This window comes from Ursus maritimus, unplaced genomic scaffold (assembly GCF_017311325.1).
Source record: "Ursus maritimus isolate PB19 unplaced genomic scaffold, ASM1731132v1 scaffold_21, whole genome shotgun sequence".
In the NCBI taxonomy this organism is placed as follows: domain Eukaryota; kingdom Metazoa; phylum Chordata; class Mammalia; order Carnivora; family Ursidae; genus Ursus; species Ursus maritimus.
Window position 1 is genome coordinate 37,588,488 of NW_024424564.1, and position 17,199 is coordinate 37,605,686.

The window sequence follows — 17,199 nt, forward strand, 5'->3', positions numbered from 1 at the left end:
ATTCCAGGTGAACTAATCACTTCTGCCACGATGTATGTTTTGTTTCAACAATATATTTATTTTTTTTAAAGATTTCATGTATTTATTCATCAGAGAGAGAGAGGAGAGAGAAAGAGAGCATAAGCAGGGGGAGCAGCAGGCAGAGGGAGAAGCAGGCTCACCACTGAGCAAGGGGCCTGACTCGGGACTTGATCCGAGGACGCTGGAATCATGACTTGAGCCCAAGGCAGATGCTTAACTGACTGAGCCACCCAGGCACTCCTAAATTACTGTAACTTTTAAAAGCAAACTTACTTTGGAATAATTTGATTTGTAGGAAAGTTGCAAAGATGTCACGGAAATGGATATATGTGACCCAGTTGCCCCTACTGGTAACATCTCACATTAGCATCAGCTAAGCTACAGGCTTTGTCCAGACATCACCAGTTTTTGCACTAAGGTTCCACTGAGGTTTTCTGTTCCAGGATCCAATTTGAGATACCATATTGCACTTAGTCATCATGTCTCCTTTGTCCTCTCTAACCCGTCGACAGTTTTTCAATCTTTTACTGTTTTTCATAACCTTGACACTTTGAAGATACTATTCAGGTATTTTATAGATTGGCCTTCAATTTGTTTTCTTATGATTAAACCACAGAGCAGGTGTGCATTTTGGAGGAAATACCACACAGGGGATGTACTTTCTCATCATATCCTATTATTGTATCTTATTTTATGAATATATAGAGTATCAATTTATTATGGTGATACTAACCTTGATCATCTGATTAAGGTGGTATCTGCCAGATTTCTCCTCTGTAGAGATACTTTATTTCCCTTCCGTACTCTAGGCTTTAAAAGCACATCACTAAGTTCAGTCCACATTCAACAAGAGGGGATACTGCAACTTTTAGAATGGAGAAATAATTCAAGTTTTTACTGCTTGTGGATAAAAATATATACAGTAAGTAAAGACATGATGAGGGAAATGGAATTACCAGTGCTAATTTTTATAGTCTTCAATCTAGTTTTATTTATTTATTTATTTATTTATTTATTTATTTATTTGACAGAGAGACAGCCAGCCAGATAGGGAACACAAGCAGGGGGAGTGGGAGAGGAAGAAGCAGGCTTCCAGTGGTGGAGCCTGATATGGGGCTCAGAATCCATAATGCCGGGATCACGTCCTGAGCCGAAGGCAGAGGCTTAACGACTACACTACCCAGGTGCCCCTTGATCTAGTTTTAAAGAGCAGAGTAATGACAAGTGACCAAACTGCTGAACTGTGAATTTTTTTAAGTTGCTCTTACAAGAAATACGGTGTATTCCTAGAAAATAAACGGCCTTATTGTGGTTCCCCAGCTTCTGCTTCAAAAAATGATGGACTAGGAAATTCAGACAAATGAAAAATGTGGGGAAGTATAAAAACACCTTCCTAAAAGCATCAAAGATTTAACCAAATTATGAGTTTTGGGGCCAAGATATCCCAAAAGAATAGAAATCCAGAGGAATGAGCCCAGCTCTGGGATTGTGTTTGCTTAGGGACTTTCGTTAGTCAGGAGAGGCCGTGGAGCAGGGCTTTCAACTACCTTATAGGTTATGGTCAGGACCATGAGTCGTGGAGGCTAGGGCTGTGGGGCTGAAGGAGGGGTGAACAAGAAACAACCAGTCCTCACACACACCGCAAGTCTGGCTTCAAGGTATCTGGGTGGATAGAAAACCTCAAGCCCTAAAATGGGGTTCAGATAATGCTGAACAGCAAGCAAGCATCCCTGGTGCAGGCAAGAAGTAAAATACTCATTGGAGAAAGCCAGTATCATTCAAGACCTTAAATTATTTCTAAAAATATTTCTAAAATTATTCCTAAAAATAAATTTTCAAAAAAATATATCTAATATTCAACGAGGATAACATAATATAGTGCCTTAAGTACTCCAGGGATGTAAAAGCACACTTTAAGAGGGAAACAGAAAGGCCGCAGTTTGAGTTTGTAAAGTATCATTACCTGGTAGAAGAAGTAAACAAGCCTCTTAAGCAAATTTAGCATATGCAAATCCAGGTTTACAAAAGGGATACATTATGGGGTAATTTACAAGAGGATTCGGTACAGTATTTCAAAGGTGGTATGTAGAATAATGAATTCATACTTTGTTTTCTAGGAATATGGCCCATCAAACAACTGGGTACCTGAGATTTAGAAACATCGTAAAGGGGATGTGATAAACAATATAGGAAGTATTGGTTGTGGCTATGTGTAAGGGAAAATTCCCCAAATAATAGTGTTTAGGTAAGATGGAAGTTTATTTCTCTTTCACGTAAAAGAAGCCCAGAGCTAGACAATCCAGGGTCACATCTCAGCAGCTCCATAATGTCAGTAGGCACCCATCTTCCTGCTCCACTGTTTTCACTTAGGGTTTCTCTCCTCAAGGTCGATGACTGCATACTCCAAGATAGCTGCTGGGGTCTAACCATCCCATTCTGTTGCAAGTCAGCTTCCTCTAAGCAAGCTCTTATACCACATAACACTTATTACATGCCATAGGACAGAACCAAGTCACATGGCCACCCCTAGCTGCAAGGGAAGATGAGAAATGTAATCCTTTTGTGTGGAGCAAAATGTGTCCATTCTAAAGTGAGGGTTTATTACTAAGGAGAAAGGAAAAAAATGGATCCTGCGCTGGGTAGCTAGTGGTCTCTATCACAGCAATGAAATAAGGGGTCAATAACTTTAAAAGGAGGTATGCTAAAATATCAAGTTATTATTTTCAAAGCTATTATAGAACATTAAAAATACATAGAGGGGCGTCTGGCTGCCTCAGTTGGTAGAGCATGTGACTCTTGATCTCGGGATTGTGAGTTCAAGCCCTACATTGGGCCTAGAAATTACTTAAAAATAAATAAATGAAAATCTTTAAAAAATACATAGAGGTGATATATAATGAAACGGAAACACTCAGATTATTAGAAGCAATGAAATTGATATAATACTTACAAATAATTTAGGATGTTTACAGATTTTAGGTTGTTCATATTGCCCCTTGACACAGCAATCCCACTCATGGAAATTTACCTAAAGGAAAAAGAAAACACAGAAATAGAGATGTTAGTAGAATGTTACTGAAAATAGGGAAGTACCTGGATTAACATAAATGTTTAGCACTGGGGGGCAGTGAGGTAAATTATACTTCATTAATTCGATGGACAAATATAGAATAATGAAAAGCAGTAACTCAAAGATTATAACAACATGGAGTAGATATTTCATACATAAAAATAATGAAGTGGGGTGCCTAGGTGGTTCAGTGTGTTAAGCATCTGACTCTTGATTTTGGTTCAGGTCATGATTTCGGGGTCCTGAGATAGAGCTCTGAGTCTGGGCCAAGCTCTGCTTGTCCCTCTGCCGCTCCCCCCACTCATGCTCACGCTCTCTCTCTCTCAAATATATGAAAAAATCTTAAAAAATAATAAAGCTAAAAATTTGTAATTACAATTCGATTTTGAATATTTCTAAGAGTAAGAACTAAACGGAAATTAGGAAATTGAAAGTTGACCTGTTGGCAAAGAATTATAGATGCTTCTCTATTGTTTTTATTGTTAGATAATATTGTGTAATTTTTTGAAATTTTTTCAAATCCTAAAGTATTCATAAATACATAAAAATAAAAGATAACTGCATATGTTTTAAGGAGTTTCCTTCTGAAATTCTGGAGTTTTGGAATTCGAATAGTTCCTCATAATGGTTACGGTTAAGACTTTTGAGACACATAGACCTGGATTCAAATTCTGCATCTCATTCATTAGCTGCATGACATTGAGCCTTATTTCCTCAGTGATAAAAAGGAGATGATACCTAAGCGTTGGCATGAACTTTATTTAGATCAGGAAGCATACTGTCTTTAAATACATGGTGGTCACCGAGGAAGAATGCCTTCCTCTTCTAAAGGGCAGTCCAATCAGACCCTTACTTTGAGTCAGTGTGGCTTTGATGGAGAGAAAATCAGGAATTAATTCAAGGGGAGAAGCACAAATTTTATTAAAAATCCTAAAGATAACTAGTGTAGAGGAGGAAAGATATATATTTTTTTCTATTCCTCTAGGTTCTTGGCTGGGTCTCTATATCAAAAGATAGATTAATAAGAGAAAAACCAAATTTTATTAATATGCATATCTCATGTACAGTTGACCCTTGAACAACATGGGGGTTGGGGCGCTAAGCCTGATGCAGTTGAAAATCCATGTATAACTTTCTATTCTTCCAAAACTTAACTACTAACAGCCTACTGTTGACTGGAAGCCTTACTGATAACATACACAGTCATAGTCAACACATATTTTGTATGTATAGCTATTATATGCTGTATTCTTACAATAAAGTTAGCTAGGGAAAAGAAACTGTCAAGGAAATTCTAAGAGAAAGCACGGTACTCTACCAAAGAAAAATTGGCATATAAGTGGACCTGTGTAGTTCAAATCTGTGTTATTCCAGGGTCATCTGTATGCATGGGAGAAACTCAGGGATGGGTAGCTCAAAGTGGCGGCTAGAACTCTGCATAGCATCTTAACAAGGGAACAATCAACTTGTAATGACAGGACAGAGGAAAAGGGTTTTAGGGTCCCAAGGGCAGAAACTGTAAGTATATGGGGGGAACCAATAGAGCAAAGTTTGTTTGCAGTTCCTCTGGTGCCATCTCTGAGCTGAGTTTAGAGCTGTCTGCAGCAAAGGAAATTTACATCCTTCCTTTAGACAGAAAGGAGGAGGGTAGAGAAATTTTCCTTCTTCTTTGCAGCTTAATTGCCTTCAGCTCAAAATAATTCCATGTCCAAGAAGCATATTTTGAAGTGACATATTCTGGGTTCCTTCACCAGTAAGGTTGTTTTCCAGGACTTTTGTATTTCTTACCATCATAAACTTTACTATTCTAGGGAGAGGGCATTTCATGATCTATGGTATGGAAGGCTCTTAGAAGGGAAAGCAGCACTATGCTTCTCAACACTGCTTGGCCCTATATGTAGTATACATGGTTATAGTTATATACCTATTTTAAATATATACATGTGTACAAACTTATTTTAAACAATGAAATACCTAGTACCATTATAGTCAGACAACTCTTACTGTGTTTGTGTTAACAGTTATTAGCCAATTGGGTTGCTTAAGGGAATCTCATAAGCAACAAAAGGGTAAGGTGATCAGGTGAGCTCCATGTGATGTAATTTCTTTGCCTCGGAAGGTTTTTAAAATCAGATGAATCAGTAGTAGAGTAGGAAAAAAAACAAGAAGGGCATAGGGAAAAGGAAGGAAGACCAGGGAAGAGAGTGGTTTTCCACATGCAGAAATCAAGGTACAGATGCAAGGTGGATCACCATGGATGGCAGCTCCTCTGATTTTTAAAAAGCCTTAATTTAAATTTGTATTCAGTACGGTGGTCACTCCCCCCACAGCCACAATGATATACTTGAAATACATATCTGTCCATATTCCTATAATTTCCTATGAAAAAGCAAAAATATAAAGTGAAATAAAAATAATTACCAGGGCTCCTGTGGGATGGTCTCTTTGCCCACCTCTCTATTCTCTGCCTTACACTTGAGTGCTTTTTCTTGTTCCAGAAACACAAGCATCTCCATGGTCTGTGCATTTTCTCCTGCTTTTTCCTTGGCCTGGAATGCTAGTCTCCCCTTTCTTTGCCTGGTTAGCAATCATTTACTTTCAAAAACTCTAATATCATCTGTCAGGAAAACTTCCCTGATCCTTTTCCCGGGCACTGGCCCCCGCCTGCCAACTCTTTCACTTTTTTATCTTCTATCTAATATTCCATATAATTTTATTTAATTTTGATACGTCAGTCTTCTGGCCCCAAGGTGCTATTTAATGTTTGTACCCTTTCCCCTAGCAGGATTTGCACCCAAGAAATGGTTATGTGACTGAAATGAACGCACGTTTGGTCACCGATGACCCAGTGCCTTCCGACACATGCCCTGGGCTCAGAATCTATAACCCATCCCTCAACATCACCATGCTCACAAGCGCCTCCAGAACACAAATCCTTTTTGCAGTGTTTGAGATGAGGTTACCGTTACTCATCTTACGTCATGGTTCCCAGCATGGGCGAACCCTGATCCGTGAAAGGAGAAAGGGAAATCTAATTTCTAGGAAATAACTCCAGGTCCGCTCTAGTGAAAAGCAGAACTATGAGGCACAAGCGGCCACTCCGGCTGGGCTGCCTCTCAGCCCCACCACGACTCTCACCGGCTCCTACACACTCTAGGTTTTCTCGTGGGCACCATCGAGGTGGGTGCCACGTCCGTGCCCCGTGAGTTGGTGAACGTCAGACCCATACACTTCTGTCCGGACCCCTGCAGCAGCAGCGGGATGGGGTGGATGTCGCCACACGGTGGCCACACTCTCAAGCCGCGACGGGCAGGCGGTGGGACCACGGAAGGGAAGCCCCTCCGCTCCGGGGGTACGAGGCCCCATACCCCGGAAACCCCCAGAAAAGGAGGGCCCGGGAGGAGCTGTTCTTTTCTCCGGAGTTGCGCAAGAGCCAGGACGGCAGGGCGGGCTGGGACGGGTCCGGGCACCCCCCGCCCGCTCGCGCAGACCCCCGCCCAGTCCGAACCAAAAGCGAAAGGAGCCCGGCGCCGCGTCCCCGCCGCTCCCACGTTGCGTCCGCGGGGAGGTCGCCGCGCGCCTCCAAGCCCGCGGGGCCGCCGCTTTGTGACTTCACTGGTTTCGCAACAAGCCCGGGCGGCCCGCGCCCCACCCACCCCCGGCCGGCCGCCCGCCTCGCCGCCTGCCGCCTCGCTCCGTTTTCCGCGCTTCCCTGCGTCCGGGGCCGGGCCTGCCCTGCCGTCGCGGAGCCTCGGGTCCGGCCGCCGCCTGCGGACCAGCACGTGCGCGGCTCCCGCGCCCCGCGCCCGGCCCCGCAGAGCGTAGCGCCCTCCCGGCGGCCGCGCGATGCTGTGCTTCCTGAGGGGAATGGCCTTCGTGCCCTTCCTCCTGGTGACCTGGTCGTCCGCCGCCTTCATCATCTCTTACGTGGTGGCGGTGCTCTCCGGGCACGTCAACCCCTTCCTCCCCTACATCAGGTGAGGCCGGGCTGGGCGGCGGGGCCGGGGGCCGGGAGGAGGCGCCGCGGGGCAGAGCTGCCGTCAGGGAGGGAACGGTCCAGACCCGCTGGGGGGCGTCCTGCGGGGAGACCCACGTCTGGCGGCGAGGGGAGCGCGCTCCTGGCGGCCGGGATGGGTAGGGAGGCAGCGGGTGCAGAGCCGAGCGGTTCTGACTTTATCCTGAACACTGACCACTGAACCCAGTGGCGTCGGGAGGGGCTCAGGATAGACAGTAGAACTTCAGACGGACCGTGGGACAGAATCCCTGGAAGATGCTTCTTGGGCGGTATTGAAACAAGAATGGGGCCTGATGGATGCCATTTTTTGAGTGTGTAAGAGGCAGATCCAGGTGTGTGCTAAAACAGCTCACATATTTCACTTCCACTTCCCAACATCCTCGCGATGGATGTCCGGCTTATTTTTCATGCAAGGAAAGTAAGTATGAGCAGACGCTGAAATATCATCAGTGTGACACTGATGTCACAGCTAGGAATGGTGGAAGCAGAGTTCACACCCAGATCCGTCCAATCCAAAAGAAGGCTGTGTCACCTCCAGGTCTTTGGGAAGCGGGCTTAAGCTCTCCTGGATGGAGCTGCCCAGGATCCCTCCGGGTACTGCGCCCCCAAAGTCAGAGCCCTCAAATCGTCAGCAACTTATGACATCTCTTGGGTTGTCCTTACACCGTTTCTTTTTTCATGAGTTTTGGCTTTTACCTCTCCTGAGGGTCACTTCATCAGCGCCCAGGACATCTTCATTCTCTTCAAATGGCTTCCAGCTCTGTGCCTAGCCCCATGGCAATGGGCGTTCCTTAACCATTAGAACGATCCATCCTTATCCAAGTGCTGTGACCTGCGTTGGTTGGTGAGGAAATAATAAAGTTGGTGACAACCAAGGTTTGTTACCACTGTATGATCATAGAGATTGTAGGGCTTCTCCCTCCTGCAGCCGTGCTGCATGGTGAGCAATGTTCTGTAATGTTTGTGGGCAAGGAAGGGGAAACGAAGGTGAGGCAAGAAGACTAGAGTTTGAAGCAAGGAGAGCAATGTGAAGAATAGTTCAGAGAAGCAGTTAACGGTGGTGGTTTTGCCCACTCAAGGGGTGTTCCGGGCATCAAGGAGACTTTCCCATCAGACCTGGTGCCCTGCTGAATCCTGGACTTGGTTTCTCATGGCTCACCTTAGTCTCACATGGCATTGTCTAGCTTCTCTTGATTCTGGAGCTGATAGATGCTCTTAGACTTGTGTAAAAGGGGGGAGTTTCTCTCCCTACAATTCTTTTTATTGAGAAAATAATAGCTGTGTTTGTCCTGGATCTAAAGTTCAGGAACCCATAGTATTTGATACTCACTGGCAGGCAAAGGCCAGGGGGCGGGGGAGCGAGGCGGGGAAGAGTGTCAGAGGCAGGAGGGCTTGAATCTTTGTGGAGATATCCTATATAGTTGTGATTAATAACACCACAAGGCGAAGTTGAAATGGAAGACATTCAGAAATGGAGAAGTGAGCTGACAAGATGAACCACTTGTGAGATGCTCAAATCACAGATGGTCCAAAGAATAGGTATTCAAGGAAAGGAAGCCCTTAGGAAAAGCTGAAGTTATGGGAGAAAAAGGCTGGAGATTGTCACCTTGTTGCCAGGAGCCAGCAGCCTACATTCAAACAGCAAACACATGTTTTGCTTGCCCTCAGGTGCTGGGGGCTTTCAGGCTGTCTGCTCTCTCTGCCTCCTTGGCCGGAGCACTCCCTTGTATGTGCCCCTCCTAGAAAACCAAGTCATTGAGGCAAAGGCAAGATTTAGATTAAGAATGAGATACCGGGAAGTGATGGGAGTAATGCCAGATTTATCCATTTGGCCCTTGAAATGTTCGACCTTATCTGCTATAACTCATCTGTGCTGTCAGTGCCTCCTGGTCCCCCTTACCCCCACTCCCTCCACTTCCCTCCTACTGCCCTGGCCTCCTTCCTGTGTCTTGAGCCTGTCGGGCACACCACCTCCTCATGACCTCTGCGCTGGCTCTTCCTCTGCCAGAATGCTCTTCCTCCAGAAATTGTCAGGCTTTCCCCTCACCTCCTCTGTTCCAATATTGGTGAGGCCGATTGCCCTATTTAAAACTGCACGCTAGCGCTCCTGGTCCCCCATATCTAGTCTTGTTATTCACCAGAGCCGCTATCATCTTCTAACAAACTATATACTTTATCTGTCTTCCTTCACTGGAATGTAAGATCCATGAGGGCTTTCAATATTTGTTGAATTAATATTTCTTGGGCACTCATTTTTGATACAGTTACTCTTCCCCCTAGGGCCACATACCTTTAGGGAAGGCTTGATAAGATCACTGGTCATTGATCAGTGATTTGGATGTATTCAGGATGCTTCGTTTTTACGTGATGACATTGTTAAACCAGTCTGATGTTCTGGCATTTCTTAATGTTAAACACCTTATTTATTTATTTTTTAAGAATGTTGAACACTTTATTTTTTAAAAATTTATTTATTTGAGAGAGAAAGAGAGTGCACGCGCCCCCCCACACACACGGAAGTGGGGGGAGGGGCAGAGGGAGAACGAAAATCCTCAAGCAGACTCCCTGCTGAGCAGGGAGACCTCCTCTGCGGTGCTCAGTCCTTGGACCTGAGACTGTGACATGGGCCAAAATCAAGAGTCGGTCACTTAGCTGACTAAACCACCCCGGTGCCCCAAAACGTGAACACTTTAAATAAGAGCCATTGCATTTTAAATAAGAACCATAATCCTGGGAGGACTTCTTTCCAATATGACATTCAAACTCAGCTTCCTCATCACATATCTTCTTGTAACATTGTCATCCTGCAGCATATTGAATAAATGGGCAAATTTATTCAGTTCCACAGCTCTTAGACCTGTGGAAAGATGCTCAACTTCATGAATGGAATAAAAATTCAAATTAAAACTCACTGATGCCATTTTTCATCATTGGATCGGCAGGAACCTAAATTTTGATAACACACTCTATTGGTGAGACTTTGGGGAAACAGGCTTTCATATGTTGCTCGTGGGAATGTAAATAGATTCAGTCTCTATGGAGGGACGTTGGCATGTATCAAAATGACAAACATGTATCTGCAAGATTACTTACAGTATTGCTTTTACTAACAAAAGGCTGGAAGCAATGCAGATTTCCATCAGAGAGGACTGACTAGATAAATTGGTTTATTCAAAGAATATGTCAAAGGAAAGCTCTGTCTACATAGAATACTCTTTTTAAATTAATACATTAGTATGGAAAAATCTCCAATACATTGTTACATGGAAAAAAGCAAGATGCAGAGCAAAATATGCTACCATTAATGGGGTGGGGGTGAGGGGAGATAGAGGGTGTAGGGGGTAATAGTGTATACTTGTATTTGCTTGCATAAAGAAACTAATAAAAGTGGTTTGTGTGTGATGGAGGGAGGAGGTCATGGTCAGTGAGACTTCAGCAGGTGGAAAAGAGGGTGGGAATAAGACCTTGTGCTGTACTGTTTTATTTTTATTTTTTTAATTAATTATTTTTTAAAAGATTTTATTTAGTTATTTATTAGAGAGAGAGAGAGAGAGCACAAGCAGGGGGAGTAGCGGGCAGAGGGAGAAGCAGGCTCCCCACTCAGCAAGGAGCCAGTTGAGGGAGAAGTCCTGGGATCCTGACCTAAGCCGAAGGCAGTCGCTTAACCAGCTGAGCCATCCAGGCATCCCTGTGCCATACTTTTTTAAATTAGTCTTTTTATTTTGAGGTAATTGTAGATTTGCATGCAGTAATAAAACAATAATGCAGAAAGATCCCATGTGTCTTCTGCCCAGTCTCTCCCAAAGGCGGCATTGCTGAGCCGGGCATGCCTTGTTCTACATATTTATTCTTTAGTCACACAGACTGATTCCCTATCAAGAATTAAATTAGAAACATGCAATTCAAGCAGCTACTAAATTTAACAAGCTGGAAGAGTATAGTGCAATGTTTCTGTATTAGGAAACCATTAATGCCCTTAAGGTTGTCAAAACGAAGGACGAATAAAAGTCAACCTCAAAGGATTAGTTTGAATTTTTGCAAGGCCACACCCACATTCTCGAGCACAATCATACTTAATTCGTTATGGTTTCTTATATTTCCTCTGTGACCAAATCTCTCAGGCTATCTTGAATCAACTTTACTGATCAACTCCTCCCAGCTGATAAGCCACTCTCTTTTGTATCTTCTTCTTTGGCCTGTGTCTCATGCTTCCAGTATATTCTATGGCCCTTTATTTTTAAAGTTTTGTCGGTTCTGCATCCTGGTGGCTTTTTGTTAACCTAGTCTCATTTTTGTGCAAGTACTGTTTGCTGGGTAGATTGTGGTCTTTGGCCACTCCCGTTGTTCCTTCTCATGACCACAAACCTGCTCGGTGGTTGGTGGCAGAAAACTGGGTCACCTAGAATTAAGCCACCTTAAAACGGAGACCAAAATGGCGTAGTAAACAAAGTAAAGGAGGCTGGGTCTTTAACGCCAAAAATGAATCTACAAATTAGGGAAATTATTTTATCTTTCACTTGGTTAACATTCATAAAATTTAGGGGCGCCTGGGTGGCTCAGTCGTTAAGTGTCTGCCTTCGGCTCAGGGCGTGATCCCAGCGTTCTGGGATCGAGCCCCACATCAGGCTCCTCCGCTGGCAGCCTGCTTCTTCCTCTCCCGCTACCCCTGCTTGTGTTCCCTCTCTCGCTGGCTGTCTCTATCTCTATCGAATAAATAAATAAAATCTTAAAAAAAAAAAAAACCTATCATAAAATTTAGATTATAATCACAGTTAGGTGCTAGTTCTAATAATGAACAAAATTCATTATAATGAACACATCTTGTAATGAACAAAGCAAAATGAAAAGACAAAATTCTTATCATAAACAAAAATCTTAAAATGATTCAGGTGTGGATTTTTTTAAGGGAAGGGTATATACTTTTTCCAAGACAGTTTTATGATTATGTGAAGTCCTTGATTTCACATTTGTCTTGTGAAGGGAGATATGAAGAGGCTCATTTTCACAGACATGTTTTATGACTTCACTTTTTCCAATGACCATTCTTAATCTGTGTGTAAGGATATTTTTTTATAATAATTTTTTATTATGTTATGTTAGTCACCATACAGTATATCCTTAGTTTTTGATGCAATGTTCCGTGTGATTCATTAGTTGCGTATAACACCCAGTGCACCATGCAATACGTGCCCTCTTTACTACCCATCACCGGCCTATCCCAGTCTGTGTGTAAGGATACTGATCTTGATTATTGTCTGTTTCTCGCACAGAATATGAGTTTCATGAGGGTAGAGATTTAGGTTTTGCTCCCTGCTGCATCCCTTGCATTTATGGAAGTGCCAGACACGTAGTAGGTGCTTAGGAAATAGTGGCTGAATGCTGAGATAATTTATGCCAGATGGGCCTGCTTTCATTATGCCCGTTTTGCTCGTCTCCCTTCAGTTGTTGACTGATTCTGCCCGTGCTCACTGTTGTTTGGCTTGGGCTGCCATTCCTCCTGTTCTCCAACACCATTTCTGTCAACTTCATGAAATTCTCCGTGTTTTACAAGATTTGCAGCCTCACTGTGTGGTCAGTTTGACTTACATTATCGGATAGAGGAACAGCTTTGGAGCAGGCAACTTTGGTTAGAATACAACTCCACTGTGTGCCCTCGCTGTAGGACCTGGGACAGGTTGCTTGATTTCTCTCTGCTTTTCTATGGGTTAGTAATAGCACATCCCTTATGAATTAACATGTGAACTCACTTAGAACTCATTGACACCCTGGCGCAAGAACATAAGTTCTCCGTAAGCATTTGCTAATAGTATCATCAAGGGACCAGTCCACATTGGTCTGGATAGATGCTAGGATTAAGTAGGAAAGGACATTTGTTTGAGGGCTAATTTTATAAGTAATTGGTTTATTTGTGATTATAGCAGAAGGTTTCTTTTTAATTTTATTTTTTAAGTAATCTCTACCCCCAGCGTGGGACTTGAACTCACAACCCCAAGATCAAAAGTTGCACGCTGTATCCACTGAGCCAGTCAGGTGCCAGTATAGTGGAAGTTTTCTTAATCAACCTCAGTCAACTTGCTGGGTTAACTGGTAACCTCATTCTCTGAAAAATACACGGACTGAAGCCAGTGGTCTCTGAAAGCCTCTCCCAACACTGGTCACTCTCTGGGGTGCTTGTCGGCTTCTCTCACCTGTTTCTTTGTATGCTTATCCAATGCCAGCTGTGTTTGTTCCCAAATGCATTTATGCCAGTTGTATTTTATTTATTGTAATTACGTGATTTAACTCACTGTACATAAACTGTTGGTCTGTGAATGCAAAAAAAGAATTGTAATTTTCAAGAAAATTCTGTTGAATGCTTTGGGAAGATTCAAAAGAGACAAGTTGTCAAAAAATTGCGTTCTATTTAGTCGTATTTATGACAAATGGAAAGACTTACAAAAAGTGATTTAAAAAAACTAGAAGGATTCTGCACTTAAATTGCTTCAAAAGCATCTTTAAGATTTCCTTCTACTTTAAAGAACCAAAAACTAGAAATGACATCATTCGGAGTAGATGTGGTTTATATGCCAGGGAGACACACGGTGGACTGGTGCTCACATAATGGTCTCAGCCATGTCAACAGGTAGGCAAATGAATGTGCGGACATTTATTTGCTTGTCATGTGTATGTATCCACATAATTTTTTTTGTATCCACATAATTTTTTTAAAGATTTTATTTATTTGACAGAGAGAGACAGCGAGAGAGGGAACACAAGCAGGGGGAGTCAGAGAGGGAGAAGCAGGCTTCCCACTGAGCAGGGAGCCAGATGCGGGGCTCTGGACCCTGGGATCATGACCTGAGCTGAAGGCAGACACTCAACGACTGAGCCACCATAATTTGTGATGACTTCTGCCTAAACCAGCTTTTTTTTTTTATTACTAACTACATTGCATTTCAGGCAATTTTTGCCTCCATTTCAACCATAAGAGTGGGGTCCGGATATTTATAGCAGTGTTATCAACAATAGCCAAACTATGGAGAGAGCCCAAATGTCCATCAACTGATGAATGGGTAAAGAAGATATGGTATATATATGGAATGGAATAGTACTCAGCCATCAAAAAGAATGAAGTCTTGTCATTTGCAACGACATGGATGGCGCTAGAGTATATTATGCCAAGTGAAAGAAGTCAGTCAGAGGAAGACAAATATACCATATGATCTCTCTCATATGTGGCATTTAAGAAGGAAAACAAGTGAACATATGGGAAGGGGGAAAAGAAAAACAGGAGAGAGGGAAACAAGCCATAAGAAACTTTTTTTTTTTTCAGAAAACAAAGAACTATATTATAGAAATAAAGAGCAAACATGAACCCAACATTCTAGGAATCCTAGGAATTTCTCATTTCTTTACAAGTTCATACAAGCTTTACATGTCTATGTACTTCTACATTTCCATGTTTATATTCACCTATTTTTTTATAAAATTGGGTTCACTCCTACATATTATTCTAAAATTTTATTTTATTAATTAATTTATTATTGAAGTGTTATATTAGTTTCAGCTGTACATTATAGTCATTCAGTAATTCTATACATTACTTCGTGTTCATCAGGGTAAGCGTAGTACCCCATCTGTCACCAAACATTATTACAATATTATTGACTCTATTCCCTATGCTGTACTTTTCGTCTCTGTGACTTATTTTGTAACTGGAAGTTTGTACCTCTTGATCCCCGTTATCTATTTGTACATATCATTTTGGATCATACTTTTTCACTTCTGTTTGTACGGTTACACAATATGGAGTTTTCCAGGGACAATAACTTGTGAAGGCGTGTTTTATGCTTTTAAAATAAAAAAGTAATAATCATAGTGAAAAAATCAGAAATACAGAAACAGAAAATAAATATTTCAAATCTCAACTTTCTAGAAATATATTATTGGCTTGACTTACATAATTTTGGACTCTATTTACATACAATCATTCAACAATATCTAATATATATGAGCAGGGATGCAAAATGCCCAAGGTTCATCAGTACAATCCATAGAATACTCATTACTCATCTTGTAAGATATATTTAAGTATATATGTAAGCATATTTATAAACAACAATATACATTTTTATCTTTTATACCATTAAGACCATGTCACATAGAGTGTTCATGCCCGCCATTCATCAGTTACCCCCGTATTATGACAATGTCCCGCCGTAAGAAACTGTTAACGATAGAGAACAAACTGAAGGTTGATGGAGGGATGTGGGTGGGGCATGGGCTGCATGGGGGATGGGTATAAGGAAGGCACTTGCTGTGATGAGCACTGGGTGTTGTATGTAAGGGATGAACCACTGAATTCTTCTCCAGAAGCCAATCATATTGCACTGTATGTTAACTACCTAACATTAAAAACAAACAAACAAGCAAACAACCAAAAAGCAGTGGGGTCCAGGGTAATAAATAATCAGATAATAAGTTCTGTGTGTAGAAAGTCACATATTCTGACATGATGTTAGTGACGCTTCAGTCTTTATAGTGCGGCGATAATTACTTCCTAGTATCTCTCAGCCATGGTGTCAGAGGATGAAAAGGTGGGCTTGCCATTGAAAACTTTCAGCTAGAAAACTATCCTTGAAATGATAATTTAGAGCTTCACATTTTCTTCAAAAAAACATTATCCAAATTACTTAATCCCGAGAAAAGCATAATAAGAAAATTGAAGATCCCAAACTTTCACAGCTCAAAAATTAATTGAGGTGATGGATGCATCACCTATTGTTTGGCTTCTGAGTCAACTTTAAATGTGTGTAATTTCTTCTCTGTTTAAATTTTCCATTGTCATCGGATTGCATAAAATTCTTTTTTTTTCAGGAAAAATAAAATTGGGAATGTTTTCTTCTGTTACTCCTACTTCTAAAAAGACGGTAGAGTAGTGCTCAAAAGTCTGACTGCTGCAAGGCTACCAGTTTTTAAATATAAGTCTCAATTTCAACTTAAAAAAAGAATGTTCTACTCAACAGTCCTCCTTACCTGACAGGAACCGCGTGTCAGCCCCTCAGGTACCTGCGTTGTAGACGCGGTTCTTGCCAAGGACATCAGCGGATGTGGTCCTGGCTGTGGTTACATAGCACTACAAACTCACATGGAAATGATAAGTTTTCATAGAAAGAAACTAAAATAGCACAGCAAGGGAAAGTTCCTAAGTTGTGTCCATTGAAATCAGACAGCTCTAGGTGCGTGGCTTGGCTTTCCCGTGTACTATCTGCGTGACCTTGAGCGAATTACTCTTCTAAGACTGTTCCCTCATCGTGAAGATGGGCGTAATAAGTACTTGCCTTACAAAGTTGTGCAGACCAAGTAAGATGTGCCTGGCCGAGTGTAAGTGCTGAGGAAATGTTAATTGTACAATTTCTTTTGTAATATTAGCAGCAATAGTCCAAGCAGGGATGGTTTCTAGAGACCCCTCTCAGAAAACTTCCCAAATCTGAGCTCTTATCACCTCCGGCTTCATTACCACCCAGGCCCCAGCCGCTGTCATCTCTTGACAAACTACTGAAATAGCTTCCTAACGGATCTCATTGGTCCATGCTTGCCTCTCTACAGCCTTTTCACAACATTCTTGAAGAATATCAATCAGCTTCATATCACTTCCCAGCGCTTAGCCCTCAACAGCTTCCCATCATCTTAGAATAACATTCAGAGTCCTTACCATGACCCCGGGGCTCCCCGCGACTTCCTCCCCCATAAGCACACACGCACTCGTGCTCACTCCTCTCCAGTCACACCTGCTTCCTTGCAGTTCCTCTCATACATTGCCACCGTAAGGCCTTTGACTTTGCTGATCCTCTGCTTGTAAATTTCCTGGCCCAAATATTCCACTTCATCCAGATCTCTGTTCAAGTCCCCTTCCCAGAGTACCCCGTCTCAAGGAGGCGGCTCACCTCTCTTTGAGTCCTGGATCCAACTTTCTTCACAGCATTCATCACCCTAGACTCTTTTTATTGCCCTCCACAGTCTGTAAGTTTCATGCAGGAGGGGAGTTTTCTGTTTTATTTGTCACCACATTCACCATGCCTGCAAAGTCGCCCGTTAGGTTGAAGGCAATCAG

At 42.4% G+C, this 17,199-nt stretch overlaps 1 protein-coding gene and 1 long non-coding RNA gene across 10 annotated transcripts in view; one reads left to right on the forward strand and one right to left on the reverse strand.

The window, feature by feature from the left end:
* Positions 1 to 1,144: 1,144 nt before the first annotated feature.
* Positions 1,145 to 7,154, reverse strand: LOC103676502. 2 transcript variants are annotated; one of them, XR_005836728.1, is made up of 3 exons: positions 7,019 to 7,154; positions 2,972 to 3,049; positions 1,145 to 2,551 (listed from the first exon to the last, which is right to left on the reverse strand). It is a non-coding gene; the product is annotated as an uncharacterized LOC103676502 (long non-coding RNA). The 2 variants fall into 2 exon arrangements; XR_572150.2 differs by lacking the exon at positions 7,019 to 7,154 and adding an exon at positions 5,513 to 6,629.
* The window catches only part of DRAM1 (DNA damage regulated autophagy modulator 1), a 79,219-nt gene continuing 68,833 nt past the window's right edge, over positions 6,814 to 17,199 (forward strand). For 7 of the 8 annotated variants that reach the window (XR_005836726.1, XR_005836725.1, XR_005836724.1 and 4 more), the window contains exon 1: positions 6,814 to 7,068. Coding sequence is in view for 4 of the 8 variants with exons in the window: in XM_040637377.1 (XP_040493311.1) it covers positions 6,938 to 7,068 (131 nt within the window). In the remaining 4 variants the exon portion in view is untranslated. The remainder of the gene's footprint in view (positions 7,069 to 17,199) is intronic. The other variant, XM_040637378.1, reaches the window with a different exon arrangement.